This window comes from Carettochelys insculpta, chromosome 1, assembly GCF_033958435.1.
Source record: "Carettochelys insculpta isolate YL-2023 chromosome 1, ASM3395843v1, whole genome shotgun sequence".
In the NCBI taxonomy this organism is placed as follows: Eukaryota; Metazoa; Chordata; order Testudines; family Carettochelyidae; genus Carettochelys; species Carettochelys insculpta.
In genome coordinates this window covers 68,267,483-68,283,960 of record NC_134137.1, presented here as the reverse complement: position 1 = coordinate 68,283,960, position 16,478 = coordinate 68,267,483, and the positions used below count along the sequence as shown (strand labels likewise).

The 16,478-nt window shown below is 46.7% G+C and overlaps 1 protein-coding gene across 2 annotated transcripts in view; it reads left to right on the top strand.

Annotated features, from left to right (window-relative positions):
* NAA16 (N-alpha-acetyltransferase 16, NatA auxiliary subunit) overlaps positions 1-16,478 on the top strand; it is a 125,149-nt gene that overhangs the window by 91,270 nt on the left and 17,401 nt on the right. Inside the window, exons 10-11 of one of the 2 annotated variants that reach the window (XM_074988488.1) lie at positions 10,659-10,731; positions 10,965-11,134. In XM_074988488.1, the coding sequence (XP_074844589.1) occupies positions 10,659-10,731; positions 10,965-11,134 (243 nt within the window). Of the gene's footprint in view, positions 1-2,435; positions 2,630-10,658; positions 10,732-10,964; positions 11,135-16,478 lie in introns of those variants that run through there. The other variant, XM_074988494.1, reaches the window with a different exon arrangement.

The following is a 16,478-nucleotide window of genomic DNA, read 5'->3' as shown; positions in this document are numbered from 1 at the left end:
AAATGGTTTGGCAGACTCCGGCCTCAGCCTCGTCCACGATGCAGAGGAACAAAGGTGTTATTTTGTCCTCTACTAAGGCAATGAGCATCTTTTTACACATTCTTCCCCTAACTCCCTTGTGGTCAACATGGTGTACCACAGGAAGAGACAGGGCTTCCAGGGGCCCTCCCCTAAGAACAAAGAGGCCAAAGGCCTGGGCCTTCATGGCAGAAAAGGTTTATTAAACGGGAGTTTGCAGTTGCAGATTGCTAACCAACAGGCCCTGGTTAGTAGGTATTCTTACAACACTCTGAGTTCTCTATCAAAGTTCTCAGAGTTGGTTCCTCCTCAGGTCAAGCTGGAATTTATGGTGGTGGAGGAGGAGAACAAACGTCTTGGGCAGCACTGCAGGCGGCACTGGATGCAGTGGATGCAGCCAAGCCGGGTCATGGCCTCTGGGGTAGCCGTGTGTACTGTGGCATGGTTGCAAGTATCTGGCCTCCCCGTGAGGTGCAACAGACAGTACAGGACCTTCACTTCGAAAGCTCTACTTTATTTTTGGAAAAGACAGGTAAAAGGCTTCGCAGACTAGAGGATTCGAGGGCCACTTTATGCTGGTTGGGTTTTCGCACTCCATCAACCCAACACAGGCACTTTACCCCTCACCCTCCGACTAGACAGTTCATCCAACAACAGAGGGATAGTAGCAGGAGGAGGAACTGTGCTGGCAGGAGGCTCTCTAGCCGCCAGACCCATGGGCAGGGTCATCACAGGCCTCCACCAGGGCTGAAGCAGGCATTTTGATGGCGTGGTGAAGAGCAGCAAACCGATTCCTGACAGTTCCAACACATCTTATTTTCCTTCTGCCTGTCCCACTTCAACGTTGCTTGGTACAACATAACTTTGGACCAGTGGGTCCTACTTCTGGTAGAAAGGGGATATGCTATCCAATTTTCTTCATACCCACCCCACCATCCCTCTTCAGGGACCCCTCTAATGAGAGTCTGCTCAGGCAGGAGATACATAATCTCTGCTTCAATGGGGGGCTATAGAAGAGGTCCCACATCAGTTTCGGGGACAGAGTTTTCATTCCTGGTATTTCCTAATTCCAAAGTCAAAGGGGGGAGGTGGGGACTAAGGCCTATTTTGGACTTACAAGACCTGAATAAGTTTGTAAAAAAGATACGGTTTTGTATGATATGCTTGGGTCTTATCATTCTAATGCTGGAACAGGGGCATTGATTCGCTGCTCTTGACTGACAAGTTGCCTATTTCCACATAGCAATTTACTCTCCCCACAGGAGGTTTCTTTGGTTCTTTATCAGTTCAGAGTCCTCCCATTCAGTGTGTCCTCTGCCCCGAGGGTCTTTACAAGATGTATGGCTGTGATGGCGGCCTTCCTGCACAGACATGGGGTACAGCTGTTCCTGTACCTGGACAATTGGTTAGTCAAGGAGCATTTGTGAAACCAAGTGCATTGGCATGTGCAGCTGATTCACCAAACTTTTCTCAGTCTCAGCCTCCCAGTTAACAAGACAAAGTCAGTTTTGGTTCCTATGCAGACAGTGGAGTTTGGGGGGAGGCCTTCTTGGATGTGGTATGTGCCAGGGCCTCCCTGCCAAACAGCAGGTTTCAAGTCATGGTGGCTATTATCCACAACATTACCGAGTTCCCCACGATGAAGGCCAGGTGCTGCATGAGGTTACTGGGTCACATGGCAACGTGAAAGTTCGTAGTCCAGCACACCAGGCTCCGAATGCACCCTCTCCAGCTGTGGCTTTCCTCAGTGTACCATCCTGTCAGGGGCAGCATAGATTCGTTGGTGACTGGTGCCACTGCAAATTCTGTCAACCCTGAACTGGTGGCTGGATACACAAATGGTCTGTGCAGGAGTTCCCTTCAAACCCCACCCCCTATTATGGATATCTCAGACCTGGGATAAGGGGCTCAATTGAGGGAGTTGCAGACCTCCAATTCTATATGAATGTTTGGGGGCTCAGAGCCATCAGGCTTCCATGCAAGGTGCTTTGGGACAGTTTATCAGGGCATTGCATGTCAGTGAGTACAGGCAAAATGGCAGCAATGTACTATATAAACAAATGGGGGTGCACACTCCATTCCTCTGTGTCACAAGGCCCTCAGCCTGCAGGAGTTTTGCGTTGAGCACCAGATCCTTCTGCAGGTTGATTACTTTTTGGGAGTACAACTCGTTAGCAGACCATTTCAGCAGGTCCTTCATGGACCACAAGTGGTCGTTATACCCACAAATGCTGTGCTCAGTTTTCCAAAAGTGAAGGCATCCCAAAGTGGACCTATTCAACTCATAGCTCAATACAAAGTGCTGGACGTTTTGTTCTTACCAGAACCAGAGCCCAAGATCCTGGGCAGATGGATTCAGCATTCTCTGGTCAGGCCTGATACTATATCCTTTGTCTCCAATTCTGCTCATCCACAAGGTCCTCAAAATTTGGTCAGATCGGGCATCTGTCGTCATCCTAGTGGCCTCACTGTGGGCCTGGCAGCACTGGTATTCGGCCTTCCTGGAAAGTTCAGTATGCAACCCAATGATACTCCTGTTACACCTGGACCTGTTGACGCAAGGGGAGGAGTGACTGCAGCACCCCAGCCTTCAGTCCTTGCACCTCACAGATCGAAAGTTCTATGGTTGAAGGCTGTGGAGCTCTTGTGCTTGTACCTAGTAAGGAAGGTGGTGTTAAACAGCAGGAAACCTTCCATGAGGGCAGCCTATATTTGGTAAGTGGAAAAAGTTTTCTATTTGGGTATCTCAGAGGGGGCTGTCCCCATTACAGGCCTTGATACCAGTGATTTTTGGACTACTTGTGGTATTTAAATCAGGAACGGCTGTCGTCATTCTCCATCAAGGTGCATTTAGTAGCCGTCTCAGCCTTTCACCCCAGCCCTGGGATATCCTCAGTTTTCTCAGACGTGATGGTTAAAAGGTTTATGAAAGGCCTGGAGAGGGTCCCCATTACCTGCGAGTGATGATATTCTGGTGTTGCCAAAACTTATGGGCGACCCCTTCAAATCCCTTGCTTCCTGTTTCCCTGCTGTTTCTAAATTACAGAACAGCATTTTTGGAAGCTATTACCTGGGCCAGGAGAGTATCTGAGTTGAGGGACTGATGGCAGACCCACTCCTATATGGTGTTCCCCAAGAGCAAGGTTAGACTGAGATCGCATCCAGCATTCTTACCGAAGGTGGGTCTCCTCTTTCCGTGTCAACCAGGATATGTCCTTGCCAGTGTTTTTACCTAAAACCTCATACCTCTCCCAGGGAACAGAGTTTACATACCGTAGATGTTCGAAGGGCTTTAGTCTTTTTTATATGGACAGGACCAAGCCATTTAGGAAATCACAGCAGCTGTTGGTGGCAGCGGCAGGTAGAATGAAAGGCCTCCCAGCGTCCTCCCTGTGGATTTCCTTCTGGATAGTGACATACATTAAAGAATGTTATAAGCTGTCAGGGGTTCCCCTCACCTGATCGGGGCTCACTCAAGGCACACGCTGCTTCTGTGGCATTTTTAGCCTATGTTCCTATCCAGGACATGTGCAGAGTGGCCACCTAGTCTTCAGTTTATAAATTTATGGCCCATTATGCACTCACGCAGCATCTTCGGGAGAATGTTGCGGTGGCTGGACTGTCTTACATTCCTTCCGGGTCTCCGACCCACCTCCTAGACATTGGCTTGTATTCACCCAGTTTGGAATGCACATGAGCAATCACTTGAAGAAAAAACGTTTTCTGTAACTGGCTTTCTCCTTTTTCCTTCTATTCCATTCCAACTACATTTCCTTATTTCTGTTTTCATAGCAACAAGTTGTAAAATATCTGCTGTCCTGTGTGAGCAGATTTGTCAGGTGTATAAAGCATAAACTATGGAAAGCCTTTGAATAGGAGCCAAAAACACTTAGAATATCTAAAAATAAAAACAAGGGGTTTGTCTGAGCAACGTGACTATGGCTGCTCCATTTCAGATGTATATGTGCCTTTGATCAGACAGTTGTGGTTACATTACCTATTTGGTCTGCATTTGCATCCTGGGTTTCCTTGTACACCTTACCAACAAGATATAGGGCAGTGTTGGTACTGAGAGTGGTTTAACCTTTTCGATTGCATTGGAAGGAGACAGCGAGACTTAGGATCCCCATTTCTTAAAACTCCACTGTCCTATATAAGTTACTGTAGATGGCAGTTCTGTTGAGTTGGTTTACCAATTTATTTATTTCTATATGTAATTTGGGGAACCTTTTGCAAGTTTGGTCATTCTGCATTCCTGAAAAGTTGTCATCTTTTCTGAAGTTCATTCTTTTCTATTCTGGAATATGCGTAATTTTCCTGGGGTTAAGTGCTGGCTAACTTGTTGGGTGGCTGTCTGTGTTAGTGACTGCCCTTCTGACTGTATTCACCAACATCCCTTGAAGGTGTCAAATTTGTGTTGTATTTCTACTGGGTTCAGGAAGGAAGAGGAAAACAAAGCTTAGGTCTGTCAGGAGGGAGTGCTCCCTGTAAACTTTATCAGATACTTACCCAGATAACCCCGCTACAATGGCTCTTAGATGGGAGATTGAAGGGGCACTTTTGTTTCTGGTAACTCTCATTTAGGAAAAGACTTGGGAAGAACAACTCCAGAGTGCTTCAATTAAAAAAAAAACCAAACCAAAAAAACACCACCACCAAATCATTAGATTGCTTCATGAAGAAGTCAGCAGAAAGAAGTCTAAGTCACCTTAAAGGCCTCCTATTTCAGTTGCTATCAATCTTAAAAAGGTTACAACTGAGGCTCCAAGTTTTTTCAGTATTAAGGGCCTGTATGAACCAATAAGGCTTTGAGCAATGCTTAAGATCCATGGTACCCATCACTCTTTGGTATTACGAGCTGATAAATGCCTGGCACTAATAAAACAGGCAAGTCTTCAGAATCTAAAGGTGTCTGGTACTGACTACAGAACCTTCAGCATTATCTGTGTCATCCACAGTAAGCAAGGCTTCCAGGCACCTCGGTCCCCCTCATTCTGTGACCAGAGCACTGCTGGTACTGACATCACTTGCCTTTGCTTTTCCCAGCCTTTTCCTGTTAACAAGTCCCTTCTGTCCTCTGCTCACTGCCATCTGGCAAACTCCTGTTTCCATTCCGCCACTATGGGGTGTGTGTTTGCATGTGTGTGCATGTGGAAAGCAAATATTTTGTTCTAGTCAAGGGGTTTGAGTACCTGTGCACTCCCTATCCCACTTGCTCCCTGGTGGTGGACATGGTTAATGAAAAGGAATGACAGGGTTGACAGGTTCCAGCCCCAAAAATCCAGTGATGCTTAGCTCCTGGACCTATTTGGGAGAAAAGTTGACTGCACTTGGGGTGTGTGGCAAGGCTGGTGCCTAGGGTGGCTAACCAGTTGGTTATCTTGAGCTGTTACAATTTCGACTCCTGGGCCTTTCTCTTTAAATTTAAGGACTTGTTGTCTGAGAAACTGTGGGAGGAGTTCTATGCCATCTTGCAAGAAAGTACAAGGGTATTCCATAATTATCTTTAAGCCTCCCTAGATACGGGGGATGCTGTGGCCCCAGCTATCGCTTCAGGGGTTGCCATGCATCGAATGGCCTGGTTATAGCTGTCTGGTTTCCCACCAGAGTCCCTTCCCTTTAGATGGAGTGGAGCTGTTTGTGGAGCAGATCTGCTCTCACCTGCATAGCCTCAAGGATTCCAGGAGTACCAGTAAGTCTTTGGGCATGCGCATGCCAGCTATGCAGCAAAAGCTATTTTAGCCACTTTCCAACCTTGTGGGCACTTGGGCTTCTGCCACTGCAAGCCCCACTACTCCTGCCATAAGCCCTCCCGTCCACAGTCTGGGGCCAACCAGAACCGGTCCAAGCCGTCCTCTGGGGCTAAGCACTAATTTTGATAGTATGCTCAAGACTGGATTACTAGGGCCACTGAATCCTTCCATTCCATTCCTCAACAAGCTGTGCCCATTCCATCCTGGTCAGCCATTAAGTTGGACCAGTGGGTCCTCAAAATGGACTTATTGGGCTCCACCATTCTTTTTCATTCTCCTCCCTACACCCTCCCCTGTCCCTCCCCAGGGATGCACTCACAAGCAGCTCCTCCAGGAGGTCCAATCTTTGAGTGGTGGAAGAGGTTCCTCCCTACGGGGGCAAAGGCTTTATTCCCATTATTTCCTAGTTCAGGCAAAATGGGGCCTGTGGCCTTTCCTGGACCTCAGGGAACTCAACAAGTTTATCAGTTCCATATGGTTCCATACGGTTTCCGTAGGCACCATCATTGCCTCCCTGGATCTGCAGGACTGGTACACCACTCTCTATTTAAAGGACACACATTGTGATCCATTCTTCCTGTTGGTGCTACTTTTGTCTTACTCTGGGCCACCTGCATCTTCAGTTTACAACCCTTTGGGCTCTCTGTGGCGCCCATAGGGTTAACCAAATGCATGCTGGTGGTGGCAGCATTCCGATCTACCCATACCTGGATTATTGGCTTCTGCAGTGCCATTTGTTCCATCAGGTAAAGGCTTTGGTAGCTCTCACCAGAGAAATCTGGACAAGTTGGAGCTCATGCTCAATCCGCCAAGGTCCTCATTGATCCTGATTTAAAATGTAAAGTTCATTGGGTCAGTTCTCAATACCACCAAGGCAAAGGCGTTTTTTACCGATCATTGATTCTAGGCTCTTGCCCTGCTTCTATGCTCCCTGTCTGAGTTGCCAGCCACTGTGGTCAGAACATACCTCTGCATGCTGGGCAACAAGGAGGCATGCATGTACGTAGTCCCGTTTATGGGCTGCACCTTCACCCTCTCCAGGCATGGCTGGCATCTGTGTACTGGCTGGGACGGCATGGGCATGGTCGTCCTGGTGCTGCAGCATGTCTCTGATGCGCTCCACTGGTGGCTAAATCCCCAAAACATGCTGATCGGCATTCCCTTTCATACCCCAACCTGACATGTTTCTGGTAACAGGTGTGTCTGCTTTGGCCTCAGGAGCCCTTCTGGGGCAACTCCACACTCAGGCAGTGTTGTGTGCAGAGGAGTTATCTCTGTACAAGAATGTACAGGAGCTTTGGGCTATTGGCCTCTCTTGTCTAACCTTCCCCCATTATCTCCGTGGCTGCTGTGTCATGGTCCTGACAGATAATATCACAGCCATGTACTATAGCAGGGTCAGCAATCTACTAGCATGGGTGATTAGAGTGACTCTCTTGCGCTGATTTTCCATTGGCAAATGTGTGAGCTAAGCCCCACCCCCCCCTCCACCATGCAGCCAGGAGTTTGCTCAAAGCCATGCCACCTGTGGATTAATAAAAGACCAGTTAATGCTACCAACCACCTCTTAAATGGTAAAGCTCTGCATCTTAAGTTACTGATTAATGAAGCTGTTGTAAGTAGGACTGTTAGTGACTTGAAAAAGTATCACCAGCACTTGGACTGTGCATAGAGGTAAAAAGTTCAAATTTTGGTGCACTACCTCAGAAAGGTTGCTGACCCCCTGTACTATATCATGCATGCTGCCCTCTGTTCTGCTCAGAAGCTCTGCATTGGTGGAAAATTTGCATATTATACTCTATCCACTGAGAGGATCTTACCTCCTGGCAGTCCAGAACCACTTGGCGGACCACCTTAGTTACAGGTTCCTCTCTCACCCTCTCCCATTCTGATGGAGCTCTTGGTGCTTCCACTCGTTCAGCTTCCTCTGCTTCCAAACCTCATCAAAAAGGACCACAGTCATCTCTGTCACCTGGATCTTCACTCCCTTCACCTCCTGTTGTGATGGCTTCATGGTTAAACCCTGTTGAGCAAGCAAACTCAGAACAATTGTGGCAGGTCCTCAGCAGTCACAATCCATCTGTGGCACTTGTACTTAGCTAAGTAGACACGCTTCTCCTGCTGGTGTCATCAGCACAGCCTAATGCCTGTATCCACCTTTGTCGTGCGGATGCAGGACTACCTTGTTTCCATAAAGCAGCAAGGTCTCGTTTCTTCTTCCCTCAAGGTCCATGTGGTGGCCATCTCAGTCTTCCATCAAGGGGAGAGCACGTTCCCCATTTTCATAAATCCCATGGTGGGGCACTTTCTCAAGGGCAGGGACCGCCTTCACCCACTAGCCAGTTCCAACCTGGGATCTTAACCTGGTGCTCCAGGTGTTTGTGCCCCTTCCCTGCTTCAAACCTTAGGTCTTGTGTTCCATTTTCTACTTCTTAGGGAAAATGGCCTTCCTGGTGGCTAGCAACTGCCAGAAGTGTGTTTGAGCTCTGGGCCCTCATGTTATCATGTGCATACATGGTTTTCCATAAGTACACAGGTTAGGATATTTTTCCTTCCTGTTTCCTAAACCTCATAGCTCCCTGCAGAAGCAGCAACTGCACTCTCAAAGTGAGGCAGACAGTTGCCTTCTACATCAAACAGACCAAGCCTTTCTACAAGACTTCACAGCTCTTTGTGTCTGTTGCTGATCATGTGAAGGTACTTCTGGTTTTGTCACAGCTGTTCTGTTCCTGAATCGTGTCTTGTGTACAAATGTGCTAAGACCTTGCTAAGGTTGCCCTGCCACCTGTTATGGTGCACTCTGCAAGCTCGGGCTTCTTCAACTGCCTTCCTGGCTGCTGTGGCTCTCCAGGAAGTCTGTTCAGCTGCAACGCCGTTCTCTGTACACACTTCTACATCACACTGTGCTATTGTGCAGCCGTTCAGATGAGATTCAGCCTTTGGAGCCACTGTCCTTGAGTTGGCCACACGTTAACTCTGACCCCTCCACCTGGGTTTGGCTTGTGAATCCCCTAACTTGAATAGATATGAACAAGCACTTGAAGAAAAAACAGTTACTCACCAGTCCATTCTTCTTTGAGATGTGGTGTACATATTTATCTGAAACCCACCCTTTTTCTCCCTACTGTCAGAATAGCTGGCAAGAAGGAACCTGAGGGGTGATCAAGTTGGCAGGTCATTATATAGAGCTTTACATTGGCACCAGTCAGGGTGCTCCACAGCCAACCAGCCAGACAGCAGCAAGGGTAAAATTTTCTGACTGGTATGCACACACCTAACTCGAATAGGTATGAGAAACACATCTCTAAGAACAGCAGTCACAAGAGAGCATAACTGTTTTCCACCTTCTTCCGAAAATGTACTCCAAGCAAGCTAGAGTTATTTGGGAAAAATCTGGTTTTGGAGGTTTGATAAGAACCAAAGGGCATGATTTATAGGCTTCTGTTTCTGAGAACAGAAAAATGTTAAACAAGTGTACTCCTTTTCGACAGTGCCATCTTTAGAGTCTGGACCAGGGTCAGCAATTTTTCTGAGTGCCAAAGTTTGACCTATTGATCTCTGTGTCATCCAAGTGCCTGTGTATAAGGGGTTTCTGCTGGATTTTTAAAAGGTCATTTCAGAAAATGGAAGCAGGCAGGTCTGAAAGCAGTACAAGTTGAACCTCTCAAATCTGACACTCTGAGGACTTAACCGGTGCTGAGCAAGAGATTTTGCCAGACCAGGGGAGTTCAATGTCTAGCACCACTGCCAACACTTCCGCTGCTCCCTAGACTCACAGAAGGCATTTAGAGAGAAACTAACAGCACAGAACACTGAGCCAGGACTGATGTCTGTAGACAAACTTTATGGCACCATAGGAACCTTGGTCGCACCCATAAGTGGTTGTCCAGCTAACTGAAATCATACTGGATTATGCATGTTGCCATACTAGAGAGCTTCAACCTATGCTAACTGTTTTCTTTCTCTGACTACTTGCCTGTGTGGCTTTTCAGCACTTTTTCACCTTTGTTAAAAGTTAAGTTAATGAAAAAGGTCTAGTATGTAAATGCTAAGTTTTTTTTTTTTAACTAAAAGCGTGACTTCTGTTGAGACTTAGGACCATTTGTAAAGATAACCTCTTTTTGAAGAGTCTACTCAGCAGATCCAATGTGAAATGATTTTACTTTGAAATATATGATTTGGTATTTCCTGACACATTAAGCTAGGTAAGTGTTGCACATAAGAAAGAGTCGGACTAAAGGTCCATCTAGCCCAGTTTCCTATGTTATAATAATGGCCAATGCCATGTGTCACATAGGGAGTGAACAGAACAGGTAATTATCAGGTGATCCCTCCCCTGCTGCCTGCTTCCAGCTTCTGAAAAACAGAGGCTACAGACACCATTCTTACCCATCCTCCCTAATAGCCACTGATGGACCTATCCTCCATACATTTATGTAGCTCTGTTTTGAACCCTGTTAAAGTCCTGGTCTTCACATCATTCTCTGGCAAGGAGTTCTATGGTTGACTGTGTGCTCTCTGAAGAAATAGCTCCTTTTGTTTAGTGTTAAACCTGCTGCCTGTTAATTTCATTTGGTGACCCTACGTATGTGGCTGGACAAGAGTGTGACGGACTAGAGAGGTTCAACCTGTAGAACAGCTATTGTGGGTGAAAAAAGGGTATCTAATGACAGTGGTGAGGAACACATTGAGTTTGTAATGCACTTATGAGCCATTCAGTATTTTTCTCTGTTAAGACCCTGAGGTTTTTTAGTATATTTCCTTAAACATTGTTCTAGTATATTTTCAATGATGTGCTATAACTGTGAAAATGTGAACACAAGCCTCTTTTCAAAGTTTATAGTAATTTAAGGAAAGCTTCTCTATTTTTATATTTTTCATACATAGGTAGAAATAATTCAAGAACTTGTTACTGGTTACGAAGCCTCTCTGAAGACCTGTGATTTATTTAGTCCATATGGTAAGTTTCATTAGACAGGTGTAAAAACTACATTTCAGTTACTAATCCCTATATTGACAGTTCATGATAATTGTCAGAGTGCTGCTGCTTTTTGCCAGAGAATAGTTACATCTCTACCTTTTTTGCACATGAAAACAATTTAGCAAATATTTGCTGACTTTATCAATTTTTTTGTTTTTCCTCAAATGAATTTCAGCTTTATTGACACTGTAATTTTATCTGTTTTGTTACAGAAAATGGAGAGAAGGAGCCCCCAACGACACTACTTTGGGTTCGTTATTTCCTGGCACAGCACTTTGACAAACTTGGCCGGAGTTCATTAGCCTTGGAATACATTAATGCTGCAATTGCAAGCACTCCAACATTAATAGAACTGTTCTATTTAAAAGCAAAAATTTACAAGGTAAAATTAAATGTCTCATTTTAAGCCTTCATAAGATTTGATAGTGATTCTTCTGGCTTTGGACATGTTCATTTGTTCTGATTTTTTTTTTTTTTTTTTTTTTTTTTATTCTCCACTCTGTTCTCCTCTGTCATAAGATGTAAATACATTTTCCAGTTTGTTTATATTGTGAATTAAAAAAAAATATCATATTTTCGAATAAGTGGTCATTTTAGGAAGTCCGCAGGGAAAAAGAATAAAATCTGTCTTTAAAATATCTAAGAGCCTGATGAAATGCATCCTAGAATACTCGAGGAGATATGAGCCTTTATCTATCATCTTTGGAAAATCATGGGAGACAGGAGAGATTCCAGAAGACTGGAAAAGGGCAAATATAGTGCCCATCTACAAAAAGAGGAATAAGAATAACCCAGGAAGCTACAGGCCAGTCAGCTTAACTTCTGTGCTAGGAAAGATAATGGAGCAGGTAATTAAAGAAATCATCTGCAAGCACTTGGAAGGTAGTAAGGTGATAGGGAACAGCCAGCATGGATTTGTAAAGAACAAATCACGTCAACCCAATCTGATAGCTTTCTTTGATAGGATGATAAGCCTTGTGGATAGGGGAGAAGCGGTAGATGTGGTATACCTAGACTTTAGTAAAGCATTTGATACGGTCTCACGTGAGTGATATTCTTATAAAAAAAAAAAAACTAGGCAAATAAAATGTACATAAGGCTACTATAAGGTGGGTACATAGGCAAGGCATCCTTCAGTCTGCGTAGACCACGCATCGCACCCTTCGTAATTCCATTTAAGACTGTCAGTTGCAGCATTGACTGTGACTGTGGAGGCCCATGTGAGAGTGACAGTCCTTGCTACATCTGCTGCATATGTAGTGGGTGTCTGGCAGGTCCTTGCTGTCCTTTCTACAGGCTCGCTTCTCCTCTGCCATCTGTCTGATCTTCATCTTGCCCTTCTGAAGGCCTTTGTGTAGTTCCTGCTTCCAGCTGCTGCGGTCGTCTGCCAGCTCTTCCCAACTATCTGGGTCGATGTCTGCCTCCTTGAGGTCCCTCTTACAGACGTCTTTGTAGCGCAACTGGGGGTGTCAGGGAGGTCTTCTGCCAGAGGCTAGCTCACCGTGCAGATGTCTTTTGGGATCCTTCCATCATTCATCCTGTGGACATGACCAAGCCAGCGCACCCGCCACTGCCTGAGGGCGGTATGCATGGTTGGAATTCCAGCTTGCTCGAGGACGGCGTTGTTGGGCACTCTGTCCTTCTATGATATCCCAGGAATGTGCCTGAAGCAACGCAAGCGGAAGACATTCAGCCTCCTTTTCCTGGTGGGCGTACAAGGTCCAAGACTCGCTGCCGTAGAGGAGGGTGCTGAGGATGCAGGCTCTGAAGACTTGCGTTTTGGTGTGAGCGTACAGCTGCTTGTTGTTCCACACTCTCTTGCTAAGTCTGAACAGAGTTGTGGCTGCTTTTCCAATCCTCCTGTTTAGCTCAGACTCCAGCGACAGGGTGTCGGTGATGGTGGACCCAAGGTAAGTAAACTCGTGGACGACCTCTAGCCTGTAATTGTCTATGCTGATTGATGGAGGTGCAGCAACATCCTAACCAAGTACATTTGTCTTCTCTAGGCTGATGCTAAGCCCTAAGTCCTTGCATGCTTTGGAGAACTGATCCGGCAGTGTTTGAAGCTGGCCTTCTGTGTGTGTCACTACAGCAGCATCGTCTGTGAACAGCAAGTCTCTAATGAGCACTTCCCGCACCTTAGACTTAGCCTTCAGCCTTGCAAGGTTAAACAGTTTCCTGTCAGATCTTGTGTGCAAAAAGATGCCCTCTGTTGAGGATCCAAAGGCGTGCTTCAGGAGGAGTGTGAGGAAGGTCCCGAACAATGTCGGAGCAAGGACGCATCCTGATGCTGAAGGCATCTGATGATGTGCTGTCAGAGTGGATGGTTCTTCTTGTGTCTTCATGAAAAGACTGGATCATCTTGAGTAGCTGTGGTGGACAGGCTATCTTGTGGAGCAATTTAAACAGTCCGTCCCTACTGACCGAGTTGAAAGCCTTGGTCAGGTTGACGAAGGCGACATAGAGTGGCTTCCTCTGCTCCCTGCATTTCTCCTGCAGCTGCCTCACGGAGAAGATCATGTCAATGGTAGATCTTTCGGTGCGGAATCTGCACTGAGATTCAGGATACACCCTCTCAGCGAGCTTCTGGAGTCTGCCGAGGATGACACGAGCAAACAATTTACCAGTGATACTTAGAAGGGAGATTCCACAGTAATTGTTGCAGTCACTTCTGTCTCCTTTGTTGTTATACAAGGTTACAGTGTTGGCATCCCGCATATCCTGTAGAACCTCACCATCTCTCCAGCACAGGCACAGCAGCTCATGTGGGGGTTCCAGGAGTGTGTCCAAGGGCACCCTTGATTACCTCTGATGGTATACCATCCTGGCCTGGGGCCTTTCCTACTGCAGTGCTGTCAATAGCTTTCTTCAATTCGACCACAGTTGATTCCTGGTCCAGCTCGTCCATGACTGACAGGAGCTCAACGGCGTTGAGGGCTGTATCAACCACAATGTTCTCGCATGAGCACAGCTCGGAGTAGTGCTCGACCCAATGTTCCATCTGTTTGGCTTTGTCAATGATGACTTCACCAGATTTGAATTTCAGAGGTGTCGTCTTGTTCTGGATGGGTCCCATTCCCTTCTTTATGCCCGCGTACGTTCCCCTCAGATTACCAGAATCAGCACAGGTCTGGATACTGCTGCATAGCTTAAGCCAGCAGTTGTTGGCACAGCGCCTGGCTGTCTGCTGTACTGTTTTTCTGGCTACTCTGAGTGCTTGCTGGGTATTCTGACTTGGTGAGTGTTTATAGTCCAGAAGTGCAGCGCGCTTCTTTTCGATGACTGAAATCATCTAATCAGAGTTAGCTTCGAACCAGTCATTTGTGTTTCCAGCTCATCTTCCAAACACTGACAAGGCTGTATTGTAGATTGTGTCCCTCAGGTGCTGCCATCTGGATGTTGCATCAGCATCCCCAGAGCTGCTGCACGATTCTCCTCAAGGATCTCTCTGAACATTTCATCTTTTTCTGAGTTTGCCGTCTTTCTGGCAGCAATGCGGGGCCTTCCAGTTGGTTTAGAATAGTGCAGCTTCTTGGGTCTCAGCTGGGGCTTGGAGCAGACTAGCAAATGATCTGTATCGCAGATGGTAGCTGTGTGTCAGGAGGACGTTTTTGAGGCTGTCGCGTCTGGTGATGACCAAGTCTAATTGGTGCCAGTGTTTCGAGGGTGGGTGTCCCCATGACACTCTGTGCTGTGGGTTGGTTTGGAAAAATGTGTTTGATGCACAGATTATGGTATGTGCAAAGTTCGAGAAGACGCTGTCCATTGTCATTCATTTTTCCCACACCGAAGTGCCATAGGCAAGAGGGCCATGAGTCACGATTGGCTCTAACTCTTGCATCGAAGTCACCCAAAAGGTACAATTGTTCATGAGCAGGTATTTGCACTATGGCGGCACTGAGCTCGTCATAGAACTTGTCCTTTGCTTTTGGTGTGGCGTTCAGGGTTGGAGCATAAGCGCTGATCAGGTGGACAGGACCTGTGCAGGTTTGAAGTTTGACCTGAAGGAGTCTTTCTGATCCGCCCATGACTAGTTCCACCATTTGCAGAAGGGTATTTCTGATGGCAAAGCTGACACCGTGCTCCCTGGGTTCCTCTTGGGCTTTGCCCTGCCAGAAAAAGGTGTAGTCCTTTTCCTTTAGGGATCCTGAAGCTGCGAGTCACGTCTCCTGCAAAGTGGCGATGTCAACTTGGAGCCTCTTCAGTTCCTCGTTGATGACTGCGGTCTTTCGGGTGTTGCTGATGTCCTGAAGATCTTCGGTCAAACCGGTCAACACGGTCCGTAAATTCCAGCAAGCAAGCTTGAAACTTTGATTTCCTTTTCTGAATAATTTTCTTGTTTGGTTTGTCTGGTGCTCATTTCATTCACTTGTCAGGTTTGGGAACCTTAAGCCTCATGCACCCGGTGAGGCAAGTGAACTGTTGGCGAGTCAGTAGTCTGCTGGCTGGGGACTGCCCAGCTTAAGGCGGGCGGTGACTGTCCAATGAGATGCAATGATCTCTCCCACTGTCTGAAGCAACCCCTCGCACTTGTTCTCTACACCAGTCGAGCAAGAGCTTATAACTGGTATCTGTTGCCTCCCGTGTTGGTTTGACGCTGTTAAGCTATGCTGGAGTACCTCTCCAGGCATGAGCCTGGGCAATTTTTATGGAGACCCTGGGCTGCCCAGACACCAGGGCCCCCCCACCCTCGGCATTACTGATATAATTCAAAGGAAAGGATAACCTCTACATTTGGTACCAGCTCAGCTGCAGGAATTGCCGGGATAGTGCCAGAAGTTGACACAGAACCACCTTAGGACTCCCTTTTGGATTTTCTGTCAGGGTTGGCTCCCTTAGCATTACTCCTTCCCAGAAGAACCCACAAGGCAGTGGGGTATTTTCCTCCACCTTCACAGGAGTTGTGAATTTGCAGCACCACACCACCTGGTCCGCCGTTGAGACTGTGCATTAGAAGGGAGAAGGAACAAGTCCCTCCATAAAGTCGGTATGTGAGACAGACCAGACCCCCCTCACTTTGTTTCGCCTGCGAGCTGACGCAGTTGCCCAGGGGATGGCATCGCTGTAATGCACAACAGCTGCTACAAGCCAACAGACAGAGTTGAGTGGTGGGTGAGGACCAGTGCTTCTGTCCGCCTGAAAAGGCGCAGCTGCCGGAGAGTCAAAGGTGTACTACTTCTACTCCAGACACCCGTATATCCCCCGGTGGGTACATAACTGGCCGGATAATCATACTCAGGGAGTAGTTCTTAATGGTTCTCAATCCTGCTGGAAAACTATAACAAGTGGTGTTCCGTAGGGCTCTTTGTTAGGACCGGTTCTGTTCAATATCTTCATCAACAATTTAGATATTGGCATAGAGAGTACGTTTGTTAAGTTTGCAAATGATACCAAGCTGGGAGGGGTTGCAACTGCTTTGGAAGATAGGGTCATAATTCAAAATGATCTGGATAAATTGGAGAAATGGTCCTAGGTAAACAGGATGAAGTTTAATAGGGACAAATGCAAAGTGCTCCACTTGGGAACGAACCATCACTTTCACACATGCAGCATGGGGAGAGACTGTCTAGGAATGACTACAGCAGAAAGGGATCTAGGGGTTATAGCAGACCACAAGCTAAATATAACTCAACAATGTGATGCTGTTGCAAAAAAAGTAAACATGATTCTGAGATGCATTAACAGGTGTGTTGTGAACAAGGCATGAGAAATTCTTCTGCTCTACT